The sequence below is a fragment of the Mixophyes fleayi genome, chromosome 2, assembly GCF_038048845.1.
Source record: "Mixophyes fleayi isolate aMixFle1 chromosome 2, aMixFle1.hap1, whole genome shotgun sequence".
Taxonomy (NCBI): Eukaryota; Metazoa; Chordata; class Amphibia; order Anura; family Limnodynastidae; genus Mixophyes; species Mixophyes fleayi.
The window spans coordinates 196167635-196184614 of record NC_134403.1 but is presented as its reverse complement, the minus strand read 5'-3'; the positions used below and the strand labels follow the sequence as shown (position 1 = coordinate 196184614).

The 16980-nt window shown below is 40.5% G+C and overlaps 1 protein-coding gene and 2 non-coding genes across 5 annotated transcripts; all 3 read right to left on the bottom strand.

Annotated features, from left to right (window-relative positions):
* Positions 1-873: 873 nt before the first annotated feature.
* Positions 874-12646, bottom strand: PABPC4 (poly(A) binding protein cytoplasmic 4). Of its 3 annotated transcripts, XM_075195284.1 has the most exons (16): positions 11882-11964; positions 11194-11338; positions 9285-9478; positions 9090-9205; positions 8639-8778; positions 8295-8389; positions 8017-8154; positions 7783-7878; positions 7144-7416; positions 6974-7061; positions 6752-6868; positions 6086-6204; positions 2390-2483; positions 2167-2297; positions 1718-1817; positions 874-1217 (listed from the first exon to the last, which is right to left on the bottom strand). In XM_075195284.1, exons 3-15 carry the CDS (start codon positions 9456-9458, stop codon positions 1731-1733), a joined length of 1668 nt encoding a protein of 555 aa, XP_075051385.1. In that variant the 5' UTR covers positions 9459-9478; positions 11194-11338; positions 11882-11964; the 3' UTR covers positions 874-1217; positions 1718-1730. The 3 variants fall into 3 exon arrangements, with proteins under 3 accessions (XP_075051385.1, XP_075051384.1, XP_075051386.1); XM_075195283.1 differs by lacking the exon at positions 11194-11338 and having other exon boundaries at positions 11882-12646; XM_075195285.1 differs by lacking the exons at positions 874-1217; positions 1718-1817; positions 2167-2297; ... (6 more) ...; positions 8295-8389; positions 11194-11338 and having other exon boundaries at positions 8022-8154; positions 11882-12646.
* Positions 6421-6554, bottom strand: LOC142141876 (small nucleolar RNA SNORA55). The gene has a single exon (XR_012688909.1). It is a non-coding gene; the product is annotated as a small nucleolar RNA SNORA55 (small nucleolar RNA).
* On the bottom strand, positions 7493-7618 carry LOC142141877 (small nucleolar RNA SNORA55). Its single transcript, XR_012688910.1, has one exon. It is a non-coding gene; the product is annotated as a small nucleolar RNA SNORA55 (small nucleolar RNA).
* Positions 12647-16980: the final 4334 nt, after the last annotated feature.

Here is a 16980-nt window from a genome sequence, read left to right as displayed (position 1 = left end):
CAACTCCTAAGCTCCCCTCCACAACCCATGGTAAGCAGTGTCCCACAGACCGGATGAAAGAGAAAGTAGGGCCAATACCATTCCATACTACGTGCTTCTTTCCAATGGATCTGCACAAGAAACTGCTTTGACCTCAATGTCAAAATATCTCACACACATTCTGTATTGTTTGGGTACAGAGATAATTTGTTAGTATGCGTCAATAGTGCAGTATGTGTAATACTACTTGTATAATATATTTTATTGTTAATATAATGCACTAGATGGTCAATTACTCCTAATTGTACAATTTCAATGAGGTGCATTATCCTAGTTTAAACTACATGTTGATAAACAATATATTTTTGCTATATGAAAGGATAATTTTTCCCCCAGAATAACGGTGTTCTGGCAATAATGCACCATACATAGCTTTTACCCAAGAATATTAGTTGGATGCTGGATATTACACCCAATAGGGGTGGATTATAACTATTGTGTGAAACCGTATTTTTGAGTCCACTTCAAATAGTTACTAGTACCCAATTTATATAGTACTCTAAACCGTGCAAATTTAGACCACCTACCCCTTAATTTACATAAGTGCATAACAAGCAGCTCCTTACATACACATCTATTTTTTCAGTGCAACCTTTAATCTTTACTAAGGGGCCCATGAGCCGAGTGCCTCTCCCCCCCAGATAAGTTGCAAACTAATATTACACAACTTATATTCCTCAACAATTCCTAAACACTCAATTTACTTTGGTCTGGTTCTCTTTGTTCAGCAATTCAAATACAATAGATAGTAATATCAAATATTTTTCTCTAAATCTCTGGCTTTTACCAAGCCACCAATAAAAGAATAGTGTGTTTTGAAAAAAGTAAATGCACTGGACTCTGAAATATTTTATTATTTCACTGAGAAACAGTTTGGATGTCACATTCAAACAAAACTTCTTCAAACTAACTGGAAAAACTAAATTTGCAATCTAAAAAAAAAAGAATAGATTTAAATTAAAAAAATGTCAGGATTTTCCTCAGAAAGGATCCTGGAGGCGCTCACTCAAGATGCAACTTCTCATCCCAAGAGCATAAAGCGACATAGTGCATAGACCCCATGTTTTACAAACAAGACAGTATCTCTGGCTGAGATAAGCAGCATGTGGAGGAGATTGGACTCTTGGCAGACACTTCCGAAACTCACACATTCTGGGATTATTTGGCTTCTTTTCTCTCTGTAATTAAACATTTAAAGAGAAGTTAGACAACTTTCAATTCTGCAGCAATTTTCAACCTAGTCTGCATTAGTGTCTACTGAGCATGCCAGTTACAATTAAATTATCTTACTGTTGTAATGCAGGTCACCTCTTTATCAAGCAAATCCCAGTGACTTAATAATGAAAACGTCAACACTGCGGACACAGACCGTATTGAGTGCTAGGTTATACTGATCGCATGCATGGGAGCAAATCAATTGGCTCCCAGGTACTTTACTGGCAATAATAGCACTGGTTCCAGTCTGTCAGGGAAGGGGGGAGAAAAGCACCCATCTACCATTCATTTAGAACTTCGATCTATGCCCAACTGTGCTAAGAGGACATAGCTTTCTATGAGGATGGTACTGACTAATGCAAATAATTAAACATTCTCTGTAAAGCACTGGATAATAAGTTGCTGCTACATAAAGGATAAAATGGGAATATAGCAGACATCTGTAGTAAAAGCAAATACTTACAGCTTACTCTGGTTCAGGAGGTAGCAGCAACGATCCCCACCTTCTGAGCAGCATCCTTCTTGGCTTGGTGAGCTTGCAAAACAGCTACAGCCTCCTCCACCTGGAAAATGTCAAAGTCAAACTAAAATATGTCCACCACCAAGTGTCAAAAACCACAAATTAATCAGCTCTTAAACATATCTAACAGAATTCTCATTCTCCATCTTTTTCACACAGTAAATGAATCAACTCAATTCCCGCCAAGCCAGGTTAAACATTAGACTTCAAACTACTATTGTTATAATTGAAATGTGCAAAATTTATTTATAAAAAAAAAAAAAAAAAAAAAGGACAGCTACATATAATACAGTCTAATATCAAGTCCTACTTTCTGTAAGACCAATTAGTTAATTTTCTTTTGAACCATAATTCCCGCAAAGGTGTAGCCACTTTAGTCTAGAACCATTTACCTTAGAGCGCAGGGACTCTGGTGATTCCAGCATGTGTAGAAGCTCTGAGTTGTCAATTTCAAGCAGCATTCCTGTAATCTTACCCGCCAATGAGGGGTGCATGGCTTGGATAAGAGGAAAGAGACGTTCTCCTATAGAAAGAGGAAAGAAAACATCTGTTTTCATCATCTCCCTTCTCAACACCCAAGACTCTTGCTTGTGAAAAGCACCACATGGGACTCACCTAACATCTGCTTCTGTTCTTGGGGTGGGGCAGCAGCAAGCATTGAGGCTGTGAGAGGTTCCTGTCCCTGCACATGGACAGCAGGCTGGGGTGACTGTGGAAAGGAGAAAACCACATCAATAAAAACTGCAGAACTCCTGGTATGTTCTAAGATATGTTGTTCTTTGTTCAAATATACCAGCCTCAGATTTGCACGCAGCAATTTTCTTTAAATACCTTGCATCTGTTACACATTGTATCAAAATTTAAGTGTACACTTCAATGTAGTGTATACTCCTTCTTGTAAACTAATTTGCCATTATATTTGCTACATAAACACAAATTAAAAATGTTTAATTCCATATAATTTCCAGGGAGTTGTGTGTGATATACCCATACTGGCACATACAGTATATTGCCTCAAAGTCAGGAAAATGTTTTTTGTTGTCCAGCTTCGGCTCTGTAATAAAAAGGTTGTGTGGCAGAAACCATGTTTGGGATTCACTTTATCCCTCTGATTAGCCCCACAACTCATTTACAGTATGCTGTAGGACAGATGAACTTCTATATGAAACACATGCGAACAGTCATGTTCCTAGAGGATGACACCTGCTGCCTAAAGCGGATACTTGCAAATAAGCTCATTTTTTGTGACCACACTTTTTTTTTTACTAATGCACAAATGATTAGACCTAGACCAAGTTTAAAAAAAGAAATAAAATAAATCTCAGTACTTGGCAAATAGCAGATGTGGTGCCGTTTAAAAAGAGGACGAGATCACAACCAGGGAATTATAGACCTGTAAGCCTGACATCAATATTCGGGAAACTACTGGAAGGTATTTTAAGGGACAGTATTCAGGATTACTTGGTACGCAATAAAATTATTAGTGGGAATCAACATGGATTTGTGAGGGATAGGTCATGTCAAACTAATCTAATAAGTTTCTATGAGGAAGCTAGTGGGAATTTAGACCAGGGCAGCACAGTAGATGTGGTCTACTTAGATTTTGCAAAGGCCTTTGATACAGTGCCAAACAAAAGGTTGGTTTACAAAATAAGGGAACTGGGTCTAGAAATCAACATTTGTACTTGGATCGAAAACTGGTTAGAGAATAGGGAACAGAGAGTTGTGATAAATGAAACATTTTCTAATTGGCCAAAAGTCTTAACTGGAGTACCTCAAGGTTCCGTGCAGATGCCACTCTTTTTAATATATTTATTAATGACCTTGGTGATGGTTTAGAGAGTAAAGTTTCTATTTTTGCAGATGACACTAAACTCTGTAAGGTAATAAAATCAGAGCAAGATGTAGCTTCTTCTCTACAGGGGAACTTAAATAAAACTGGAGGATTGGGCGGCCAAATGGAATATGAGGTTTAACACAGATAAATGTAAGGTTATGCATTTAGGGATCAAAAACAAGAACGCAGTCTATAAATTAAATGGAATTAATTTAGGAGAATCTATAATGGAAAAGGATTTGGGAGTGCTCGTAGACAGTAGACTTAGCAATAGTGCTCAATGTCAAGCAGCAGCAAGGGCAAATAACGTATTGGCATGCATAAAAAGGGGCATAGATGCAAGGGAAGACAGTGTAATTTTGCCACTGCATAAATCGTTGGTAAGACCTCATGAATATGCAGTACAGTTCTGGGCACCACTCTATAAAAAAGATAATTTGGAACTAGAAAGGGTTCAGAGAAGGGCGACAAAATTGATAAAGGGTATGGAGTCATTAAGTTATGAGGAAAGGTTAGCCAGTTTAGGCATGTTTACTTTAGAAAAGAGGCGTCTAAGGAGATATGTATACTATGTAAAAATACATTAAGGGTCAATACAGAGAACTTTCATGGGAACTTTTTACCCCAAGGACTATACACAGGACACGTGGTCAACCCCCTAAGGTTAGAGGAGAGGAAATTTCACAACCAGCAAAGGAAGGGATTCTTTACAGTAAGGGCAGTCAAAATATGAAATTCATTGCCAGGGAAGGTTGTGACGGCAGATTCAATAGATATGTTTAAAAAAGGGTTAAACAAATTTTTAGCGGAAAAGTGTATCCAGGGATACGACCGTTAATTAAAATGAAGGATAGTACTGGATATAGGGTAAAAATAGGACTGCAATTTTGGTTCTGGGGGGATTTTCACAATTGAAACAAATTGGCAGTTGCTCACTCTGGATCAATTTCAAATATAAGTGCAGGATTACAGGAGATATAAAATAGGTTGAACTTGCTGGACTGGTGTCTTTTTTCAACCTCATCAACTATGTTACTATGTATGTTACACAGTGTGTTGTGACATGGTATTTATCTTATAACCTGTCTACACCTGTTATCAGATTCTAAGAAAATGCTGTTTTTACTTAATACATGGTAATCTGCTTTCACACTGTTCTTGGATTGGACTGCTAGCCTTTGTTGTGGGATGTTATTGGGGGTTGATTCAAGTCACTGATCACATGTTGGTTATCCATAATCAGTATGTATTGGCTGTATAGATAGTGTGTTAGTTACAAGTGTATTCACTCCACCTCAAGCACCTGCTTTGTACTACCTGGGCACTGCTTACTGGCCTATTAGCATTAATAAGGTCACTGCTGAATTACTGAACCACTTGGCTTGCAAACCATGTCTCATTACATATGCAGTATGTTCACTCTCTTATTCATCTGTACTACCATACACCTCTACCCGCTCCACCCCGACTGCTTTCTAGGTCTCTCCACACTGCCTCACCATCCTCTCCCATCAACCTACTCAATCATCACTTTTTCAACCCACCCTCCTGCCTCTTCTACTGTTTAGCCTCCATCTCCTGCTAGCCTTCTGGACTGTTAAGCTTAATGGCTCTTACATTCTAGAGCAAGGGGGTAGTAAGCTCTAAAAGGCAGGTTTTTCTACTCTGTGCCTCATGTCTGTTCCTATCATGTCTGATGAACTGTTTCTGTATGCTATGGAATTTGTTCTTTTATTTGCATTCCAGTATTATTCTGCTCTGTACTCACATACATGTTATTTTAACTATTTCCAGGTAATTCCGTCTCTAAAACTGCATCGCTACGGAATCTGTGGCACCATACAAACAATGATTGTGTCTCTTTCCAGCTAATGTTCAACCAGTGTATCCATTTTTACTTTATTATATATTTTTTTCTCCTGTAGTGAAAGTAGGAAAATATTGAATATATAATGGAAAGGCCCAGATCATGGCACAAATAGAGCATGAAGATTCCCAGAATACCAAAGATAGAAAGACTGTAAAAGTGTAACAAATAATTTTACAGTTTTGTCCTTCATGCATATACTATGTACATACTTGTAGCTGTATCATCGTGGGAAGCTAAATGCACACTACAGTCCTCTTTTTATATATCTGTAATTGGCTGTTGATGGAAGAATGGGTACATACTGTACTCTTCCAAACAGGCTGTTGGGGAGAAGTTGAAAGGACCTAACCTGTCTGATGTCTAACATATTACAAATATTTTACTATTACAGTAAGTGTAGGTAACAGTATTGCAAAGTTAATTATTTTTGGTTCAGTGCCGACTGGAGTACATAATACATTTGTATTCTTTTCACAAAAAACTGTTTGGGGGGTATGGAGAGACATTACATAGGATATGCATAGGCGCTGCGGAATCAGTGGCGCTATATAAATAAATAAATGATGATGATGATGATATGCTAGAGCAGGTAATAGGCCGGTACCTGCAGAGGCTGCACTCCAGGGAGTGGGCAACGCGTGTACTTGTATGGAGGGACAGCTCGGGGTGGAGGAGCAGAGACTGGTTGTCTGGGGCCTATTGTCTGAGTAGCAGAAGATAACCCTGTTCAGAATAAAAAAAAAATAAAAAATAAGGACAGTATGGGTTTTTCCAACCATTACAAAAACAGCAAACTATCACAATAAAACTAAACATATAATAGATTGTACTGTGTTTAATGCATAAGATGAAAATATTGCCTAAGTTTTATCAACCACCCCGACTTTAGCAGGCATAAGTGACTGTAAGAATGATTCCAAACCAAGTGTAGGTAGGTATGCATGTGCCAAAGGTGTAGAGACAGAACACAAGATGTAACATGCTCTGTCTGGATTTCCTTTGCCTTTTTTTTAGCACAGTGTGTGACCTTTCCTTCTGCACCATGTAGCAGGGACAGGATGAGTTTACAGTGCATTATAAAAACATTCCACAGTAAAACGACTACACATTTATATTTTATCATTGTTATTACACTGCATAATTTGCCAGCACCCTCACCTGATCACATGTGCTAATGTGAAAATTGCTGGTCTAACAATGTCCTGTGTTCATGTGAGGATACCCTAAAAAACACTGTTGTTGGGAAAGCCTTATCAGATTTTGTTCTCACCAACTCTCTGGGCTACGTTGGGGATACCACGGGTGCCCTGAGTACTTGAAGGTGGCAGATGGCGTAGTGACTGACGAGGGCCACTCTGTCGTAGTGTGTTAGGCATGGGCTGAAAGCCTAAAAAAATAAAAATGTGATTACTAAAAATGCACACAGAAAAATGTAGAGTTCAGAGCAGATATGTTAGTATGGCAAGAAGTTTGGTATTTAAAGGATGCCAACCTTGAGGACGTCCTGTTTGTTGCCAGCGAGGGCCAGGTCGCATCTGAGCCATATGATTAGGTGCATAATATGTGGGTCTGTTCTGAGCCTATAAAATGAGACATTACTCAAGGAACAAATGCAGGAAGGCACATTACACAATTCACATTCTTGCTTGTACGTAGACCAACCTGTGGCACAGCTGGCACAAAATATCCCCCAGGTGCAGGCTGAAACTGATTGATAAGAGTGTTGGCGGGTAAGGCCCTCATTCCAGCTATACGTTGCATATACTGATTGGTAAGGTGAGCTTTCCGTTCTTCTTTTCTTTGCGCCAATGCTACGTAGAGTGGTTTAGAGCCTACAATTCTTCCATTCATTTCAGTGACTGCTTTAGTAGCTTCTTCTGGTGAGGAAAAGCAAACAAACCCAAATCCTTTGCTTCGTCCATCCTCCAACATTACCTGGAAAAAGACATCATGCATTAAATTGTAGCACTAAACATTTAAAGCAAGATCCCAAAATACTAACAAAAAGTCTGCATGTGGCAAAGGTGTAGAGACAGAACACAAGGCATATGCTCCATCTGGATTTCCTCAGCATTTCTCTAGCACTGAGTTACCTACCCCCGCACAGTATAACAGGGACAGGATGAGTTCACAGTGCATTTTAACAAATCAAACTGGACAAAATAACTTTGAATCCTTTGTCATGTTTGTAAGCCATTTTTTTCGAGTCGATATCTACAAAGTCAAACTCACTGTTCAAAAACACACGTGTCACAGTTCTTGGAGAGTTGCACAAATGCAGAGTTAAGCTCTTCCACTCACCTTGGCACTTGTGATTGATCCAAACGGAGAAAACTCCTTCCTCAGCTTCTCATCATCAATTGTGTCATCCAAGTTTTTAATATACAAATTTACACCCTGAGAAAAGTCAAACATACCATAGAGAACATGTCAGGAAGATATATTTTATTCAGAAATTAGATGCAACACAAACAAGTGTTAGTTGAAAAATTGTTTGCGTTGCATCTCTTTACACATGGAAAAACTAGTATATACCTGATAGCGGCTGATCCTCTCTTGCTTCAACTGCTCAAATCTCCTTTTCAGTTCTGCTTGCCGCTCAACCTTTTTCTGGGCTCTGCCCACAAACATCACCTTTCCATTGACATCTCTTCCATTCATGTCATCCACGGCCTGACAGAAATAACAAGCAGTTAGTGAAAACAGATAAAAGATCCCCATATTGCAACACACAAATTCTGCAGAGCTCCCAAGAACCTGGCACTCCTCTGCAGACATTAAAGGTCTGCCTTGTCCTCCATGGGAGCTCTTACCTTATTTGCATCTTCATGATTTTCAAAGCTGACAAAGCCAAAACCTTTGGACTTGCCACTGGGGTCAGTCATCACCTTAACGCTCAGAGTCTTCCCTGCAGCCAAGAGACACCAGTTAACCACAGAGGTCACAGGGTCACAGCATGCAGGTGCACGGCACACGCATGATACCAGGGCCCACATGCGGGAGCAGAGTCAGATCTCATTAGGTTAACCACGGCATACGCGTGAAACCAGAAGCCCACATGCATGGGCAGAGCCAAGGAGCTCACGAGGTTATCCACGGCACACAATAAGCCAGAAGCAAGTAGTCACTTTTTGGAATCGGGAATTCACGCAGTTACCGTATTTGCTGAAAGTCTCCTTCAGTCGCTCATCATCCATATCTTCCCCAAAGTTCTTGATGTAAACGTTTGTGAATTCCTTTGCTTTGGCTCCAAGCTCTGCTTCCCGCTCCCTTCGACATTTAAAACGGCCAACAAACCTAGATAACAAAGAGTTAAAGGGTTGACAAATTAATTGTAATTTATTTTCATTACACATAGTTTGTTTTTTCTGACTCTCTATGAAACATTTCATTCTGGACTTTAATAGGTATTGGCTGAAGTCTATCAGATTTAATTTTCTCTATGTATTTCTATTTTCAGGCACGTTTGCAGATATTATTCTCTAACATTTATTCACACATGACCAGAGAAAATGCAAAATGCAGTTTTCCCCATGGCTAGCTCTCCTGTAAAAGAGCTCACTATACCCTCCATATAGCAATCCCTCCCAGCACACAGCGCCTCTCACACTTTGCGGTCGTTGAGCAGCATGCCGTTCATCTTCTCTATAGCTCTGTCTGCAGCGTCTTGTGTCTCAAAGTGCACAAAAGCGTACCCCTTGGAGCCATTCTCATCACACACCACCTGTAGGAGAGTAAGTCTCAGATCTCTCCAAAGCACAAAGTGCAGCCAGAGACCAAACAAAGCAGAGTGACAAACTAACCTTACAGGAAAGAATGTTTCCAAATGCCGAAAAAGTGTCATAAAGTGCTTTGTTGTCAATTGATTTGTCAAGATTCTTTATGAAAACATTGCCCACACCAGATTTTCTAAGAGATGGGTCACGTTGGGACCACATAATCCGAATGGGTTTCCCTTTGATCACATCAAAGTTCATAGTGTCCAGAGCACGCTCCGCTGCAAACAAAACAAAAACATTGATAAGAGTGAGCACAGATGTAACAAAAGCCTTCCAGAAATTACTGAGCCAAACCAAAAGAATGATTTTAAGAGGTAAAATGTAATCATAGAAAACAAGCAAATATGACTTGGCCATTACCCAGTGTGAAATTATTAAACGTTTACACCAACTGACCTGGCTCTGTGTAGTTTTATATGTGCTGTGCATGTTTAAAAGTATCTGTCCCTAAAACTGTGTTCCACACGTGACTCTTCTTAGTAACTAATTTGTCCAATTTGGATATATTGCTGATTGTGTGCATATTACCTTGGATTGAAGTCAGTAGTACAAAATGCAAGTATAACACATGTAATTCCAGTGTATTTATCAAAGTCTATGTATACTATGTTTTCACATACAAACATTAATAGACTATGCAGAAACCAATGTACTATTTACAACAGTACCATCTCTTTAAATATGAGACAGCATGTCACATGTGCTATACACTTACAATGCTACACTGTTGTATTTTTGGGGGGCACTTATAATTTTGAATTATAATAGCCTTCAGTTTTGTGTTTTAATGTAAGCCTAAACATAAATGTCCTGTGTCCTATTTCACTAGGTTATACACTGACAAGTAGGTGTTGTAATATCTTTTTCTTGTTAATATGTGGTATTTTTCAGTAAACTAACTTTTGAGTATCTCGGTGCACTATATTAAAGACTACTGCATAAAATATTAAAATCACATAGAAGACAGATCAACTATGTCTGTAAATCTTAAACTACAACTAAGCCAATACATGCACTGGAATGACCTCCCTCGTTCCATTCGTCTCGCTCCCAATCTGTGCTCCTTCAAACGAGCACTTAAAACTCACCGGTTCCTCAAAGCTTATCAACCATCCACTTAACCCCTCATCTACTCTGCTCGATATTCCCTCTCTCCCCTGGCCCCTTCTTCTCTCCCCTGGCGTCACCAGCTCCCTCTCGTGTCTGATTTGTCCACCCTCCCTTAGGATGTAAGCTCTTATGAGCAGGGCCCCTCTTCCCTCGTGTCTCCATACCTATTCTTCTGCTCTGTCCTTACTCCATATGGCTGGAGTTACTGAACCATTGGTACTTTGTGTTTATCGTTCTGTACTGTTAAACCCTGTATGGTCTGTTTGTACTATGTACGGCGCTGCGGAAACCTTGTGGCGCCCAACAAATAAATGATAATAATACTACATGTTTGAGTAGTCTGTCTACAAACCAACTACAAGGAATGCTTGTTTTTCACTTTTTTTAAAATAGAAAAGCATTCTAACTCAGAGGTACTCTACTGGCTGTGTCAAACTTATTTTAACTACTATCACTTTTTTTTGCACTTCTCACATACACAAATGTTATTTTAATATATCATTCAGTCATTGCTTGAATCAGCACAAATAAAGGATTTTAATATTATATGATACATAGTAATAAAGCCCAAAGATTGCCTGAGATGGAATGCTTTTCCTTTTTGGTTTACTATAATTAAGACTATAAGAGTATCAAACTCAACCTCTAGTATTTGATTTTGAAAATAAACATACTGTTAATTCCACTGGCAATATTTTGCTTAGTTCAAAAAGGTAGTAAATTAAAGGATGGGAGTCAAAGCTTAAGCAGAATGCTGAAAACTGTTTAGGTATTTGGTGCAATGTATAGTGATTGTGTTACTGCGTGTGGGAAAGAAATTTACCTATAGCTCATGCTGCTCACAGAGCAGTTGATGTCTTATGTATTGCATGTGCATCCACTGTGCCGAGTATTATGTTTGTTTCTGGTCTCCTGTAACACCCCTGATATAATATATTTGCAAGATATTATATAGCCATTCCTTACATCTGCAAAATAGTATAAGATATAGATGTTAGGTTTTCATGTACAGTTTACTAAACACAAATCAAAGCCTAGGTAAGTTACTAAGCACAGAACACATGTACACAGGTCATGCAATAAGTGCTCTCAGCAGGAGCTGCAGTTGGCATGCAGATGAGGTTATTTATAGCTAGGTAGCTTTACATGCTGCTTACAGCTGCACAGAAACCCATAGTACTATACATCAATCCAAAACAACTCCTCAAATACAGTACTTTCTATTTTTACTCATTCCTATCCTCCAAAATGCACAATTCAAATCTGAACTGTACCACTACAAAAGATCATTCACAAAAGCCCCAATACCGGCCAGGACTAAATGTAACAAGACAAAGAAGCCTCATGAAGCACTGGTTGCCATAAACACCATTAATTTAAATAGGTGTGACTGCAGAAAAGTTTAATTTTCCAAATTCTTCACTTTCTTAATTTTAGGCATGGCGAATGAAATTACGAGTGGCAACTGGGATGGCTTCTGTACATATTTGTACAAGCATGCAAATACTCACCATCTGCAGGCTGCTGGAAGTTGACATACGCGTATCCCAGGGACCTCCGTGTGATCATGTCTCTGCAGACTCGTATAGATAAGACAGGCCCTGCGGGACTAAACTTTTCATATAGCATGGCCTCAGTGACATCGGGATGGAGGTCACCCACATAAAGTGACGCCATTGGGTAACTGCTGGTAGCTGTGTGCATCACCCAAACAGAAGTTTAACCAAATTAGAAGAATTGATAACTGGATGGTCTCCACAGGAGAAATAATTATAATATTAAGGCGTTTACAGATGACCAGTGAACCATTAGCAAGGGTGCTCAGGCTGTATGACAGTATAAGGCCGGACAAGGTGTAATAACTAATCTCAGTCTATGGTACCGAGTGGGAAACCCACCTATGTGGCAGGAAGCAGCTCACTATAGCGTGTGGGGCTTCTACCGCGGTCTATGGGGCATAAGGGGGCACAGTACAGTTTAGATAAGGGCTTCGGCCGGAGCAGCAGGTCGTCGCGCCGGGGGATCAGGGGGCGCTATAGAGTCAGTGGAAGCAGACACAAAGCGGTATGGTGGTTTCACTGGGGGTAGCGTTACAGGAGGGGAGCGGGTGACGTTCCGGGGTGTTAATAACTTGTACTGTGACCGATGCACCTAGCAGTGTGTATCGTGAGCCTATCGCAAGTGTTTATGTCAGGTGAGTGTTCCGCCCCGGCCGCTCACAGATAAGCACAATGTGGCCGGCAACCCGCTCGGCAGCGAGTACAAGAGAGGGCGGGTAGCGCTAGAAGCGCGGCTTTTATATCCGGGTCACTGGTATGCCAGCCCAGCGCTAAGCTCACAGCGACCTCTGGTGTCCTATAAATATATAGCGAGTTGGGAGCATACGTGCCATCATATTACAAGGTGCACGTTTATCATGAAGACATTAGGACAGCGCATGTGATAACAGGCAGGTCTGGAAATTACTAAATTTAATTTACAATTACAGCTTCTGACCCAGTCTTTACTGCAGGGGGTGGTTTCATTAGTTAACACATACTTATCAAATTTTTTAGTCTGTCCATGAAATCTCAGAGGGGAGGTGAAGTGTCAGGATGAAGGAGTATGGGGTGACTCGTAACTACATTGAAACTAAGGAGCAGGGGCGTACGGAGGATTGGGGGGGGGGGTTTCTTCCCGTCGATCCAAAAAAAAAAAAAAAAAAAAACAACGAGAGAGAGCATGCGCAGCAGCTCCGTTTCGCCAGCGCTGTCCTATACAGCAGCCGCGGCGCTGTCTACGAAGCGTCTGTGGCGGTGCTGTATACAATACAGCACCGCCGCGGACGCTTCTTTGACAGCGCCGTGGCTGCTGTATAGGACAGTGGCCACTAAGTTAGCGCAGGGGGGGGTTTTCTAGAGACTCAGCAACCCCCCCTGCGTGCGCCACTGAGGAGGTTGTCACTAGAGATGGTCACTGACCCCCGTGTTTTGGTTTTGGATCTGGATTACCTTCGTATTTTGGTTTTAGCAAAACCGCCCTTGTGTGTTTTGGTTTTGGTTTTGTTTTGCAATTTTTAAAAAAATTAATTTTTTGGGGGCTAAAATAACATTATTTAGTGCTCCACCTGTTTCTTGGATAAATTAGGTAATTCTACAGCTAATAAATGTCAACTAGCACTGTGCCAGACAACACACTAAAAAGAGCAATCGAAATTCATAGCAAAAAATGCAGTTTATATAATAATTTCAACACCAGAAAATAGCTTTTTTAGAACTGGGGAATATGAGACACCCCAAACACTTGTAGTGCAAATTCAGAAATATATAGTGCTGGTATGTAATAATTTCAACACCAGAATATAGTTTTTTTAGAACAGGGGAATATCTGACACCCCAAACACTTGTAGTGCAAATTCAGAAATATATACTGCTGGTATATAGTAATTTCAACACCAGAAAATGGCTTTCTTAGAACTGGGGAATATCTGACACCCCAAACACTTGTAGTGCAAAGTCAGAATAATATAGTGCTGGTATCTAATAATTTCAGCACCAGAAAATAGATTTTTTGGAACAGGGCAATATGTCACACCCCAAGCACTTGTAGTGCAAATTTCAAAATATATACTGCTGGTATATTACTATTTCTGCAGGCAGAAAATCGTTTCTTAAAGAGGGAATATGACACCCCAAACAGTTGGTAATGTTTGCAAATATGCCTCCTCTCTCCCTGCTCCAATGCTGCGACCTAACCCTTATCTCTCCCTCTGTCAAATGGCGCTGGATTGCTGTGAAGGCCGATATTTATGCATTTGAAACATCGTGAGAACCGAGCTCCAAGATCCGACGACGTCACGATGATGTTTTGCCTCGATTTGAAATTCGAATAGGCGGGAGAGTACCGAGCCTGCTCGGATACCTAAAGATCGGGCGGGTTCGGTTCTCGGGGAACCGAGCCGCCCATCTCTAGTTGTCACATACTGCACTCACAGCCTGTGTGACAAAGGGTTAATACCAACAAAATCAACACATCTGTGTAAAAATAATTAAAATCCCCCCTTTAATTATACCTCACAGTCACTATTCGTTGTCCAATACTGCCACCACCAAGATTTGATTCCTAAGCTAGCACTTTGCGAGAGTTCATCGGTTCTCTCTGAGTTATCATAAACCAAGCAATCCATTGTATTTCGGATATGTAGTTGTTAAGACTCCCAGTATGAATGCAACGAAAAAATAAAAACACTGCAAATTGAGTGTTTTTATTTTGAACACAGGTCACACATATAATATCAAAATGCAGTCGATGTTAATATAGGTATCACAAGCACACCAGGTAATGCTGATGAGATGTATTGCAGAACTCGGCATCAGACAGGTAGGGTTTAATGCAGAATAGTCTGGCACTAGTCTGATGGAGACGAAAGCTCACAGTAGCAGGTTGTGAGCAACCAGAATATATTTGGCAGAATCAGGTCACGATACACTGGAACAAACAGGAACTAAAGACTTGGTAATGCTGGTCTCTGGGTAAAACAGAGGGAGTGCAGGTACAAGGAGACTGGATTACCTGGTTTAACCATTGGAGCAGAAGATAATGGTGTCCCGGTATAGTAGATGGAGTGCAGGTACAAGGAGACACTGGATATCAGACAAATGGTGAAGTGCAGATGCAGGTTACCAGGTTTAGCAGAGACTGGTGTCCAGGTATACACATGAGGTGGAGACACAAGGAGACTGGATGTCAGGCACAAATGGGGAAGTGCAGATGTAGGTTCTCAGGCTTTGTAGTGCCAGCAGTGGTGGGCTAAAAGTGTTTGCACACCGTTCATATATGCAGAAGGGGCTCGATGGACCAGAGCTGTATACTCCTGTGGGTATATTTACTAAACCGCAGGTTTGAAAAAGTGGAGATGTTGCCTATAGCAACCAATCAGATTCTAGCTGTCATTTTTTTATAATGTACTAAATAAATGAAGACTAAAATCTGATTGGTTGCTATAGGCCACATCTCCACTTTTTCAAACCCACAGTTTAGTAAATATACCCCCTGGAGTTTTACAACTTTTCCTTGCAGATTTGGACCTCACAGTATTGTTAATACTTTTTACCAATGTTGGTAAAATTAATATATGTTGGGCTACTGAATTTGTTCAAATATTTGTGGAGGATAACCCTCACAATTTATAGTGGAGATGCATGTATGGCTATGGGATAAAGTTTATTTCTTCTCCAGCAAAGGGTAGACTGTGTGCACGAGGGTTCTCTTTTGCATTGTTATTATTTATTTTTCTGTATTCATTGATCACATTTGAATTGGTTAAAACAAACTTTGATGGCATATACTGGATGGGTGCCAACACAACTAATTATGGGTACATTTTGACATACTATCTAACCGTCTATGTCTTAACTTGTCTTCATAGCTGTTATTTATATGGGAGGTATATGTTTTGTATCCAATATGCATATATCTTACAATGCTCGTTATTTATATGCTTTGTTAATGAGGTAAATTGTGGCTATGACTGGTAGGTAACCACATGTACAGTTTTTGTTTTAAATATTGTCTCAATGTTTATGCCTCACTATTTTTACAGTAGGGTAGGCCTGGCCAACCGGGGTCTCTCCAGGCAGGCGCGGGCTGGCATAGTACAACCCGGGGGGCACACAGGTGCTGGCATTATATGTATATATATATCCCGTGTCATGAGATGCGGCCGCGGGTCAAAATTAGGTGATTTTTCATTCCAGGAGCGGCCGGCCTTGCGGCCCTAACAGCGCTGGAACCGAGCGTCCCGGGGGACCGATGCCCCCCCAGGCCAGCCCGCCCCTGTCTCCAGGTGTTATGAAACTACAAGTCCCAGCATGCCCTTTCAGTATATCTACTGGCAAAGCATGCTGAGGATTGTAGTTTCACAACACCTGGACCACAAGTTGGCCAGGCCTACTCTAGGGGATGGGGAAGTATTGTGAACATTAGGTAATAAAACACATGGAAACACCTCCTTTTTGGCACTAAATGCTGTCTATGCTATTTGTTACCAATTAAAAATGGCTAGGATGAATTCAATTAATATAATGTCTTGGTATGATCAAGGGTTAAATAATAAGATAAAAAGGCATTGATGTTTAAATATGTTAAAAAATAAAATCCCAATGTTATTCTGTTACTGATATAAAACTGTGCTTCCCTCTATAAGGAAAGAGATTATGGGTTTCTTGCAACTTGTGATATTTTACAAGAGTACCTTTCTCAGATATATTTTATGTGTTATTGTCACGTTACCAGAGAGATTACAACTAGATCCTGATAGTTCAGCCGAGATTGACGTTACTTAAGCGAGGGGCACGGAGTCTAACAAGTGAAAGGTGTTCACCAGTGATTCCCGCAAGGGAATATGGGCTTTTGCGGCTTCCACTTGAAGGTCGCGGTCCCCTGGAGAAGTTCTCAGCGAACACGACAGACGGAGCGTAGAATCAGGTAGAAGTAGTGCTGTCACTTGATAGTGGCGTTTAGCCGGGAAGTTTGGCAGCTTTGCCACTAGGGAGAGGAAATATAGCTGGGATGTTCAGCGATGTAGTGCTTTCACTGGAATGTCAGCAGCGTAGCCACCTAGAGGTGAATT

Excerpts from the sequence above, each read along its gene's own strand:
- PABPC4 (XM_075195283.1), bottom strand. The coding sequence starts at position 12,074 with ATGCACACAGCTACCAGCAGTTACCCAATGGCGTCACTTTATGTGGGT. Across the intron at positions 9,479-11,881 it reads CTTCCAGCAGCCTGCAGATG|CGGAGCGTGCTCTGGACACT; the intron begins GTGAGTATTTGC and ends TTTTGTTTGCAG. Across the intron at positions 8,155-8,294 it reads ATCATGAAGATGCAAATAAG|GCCGTGGATGACATGAATGG; the intron begins GTAAGAGCTCCC and ends TATTTCTGTCAG.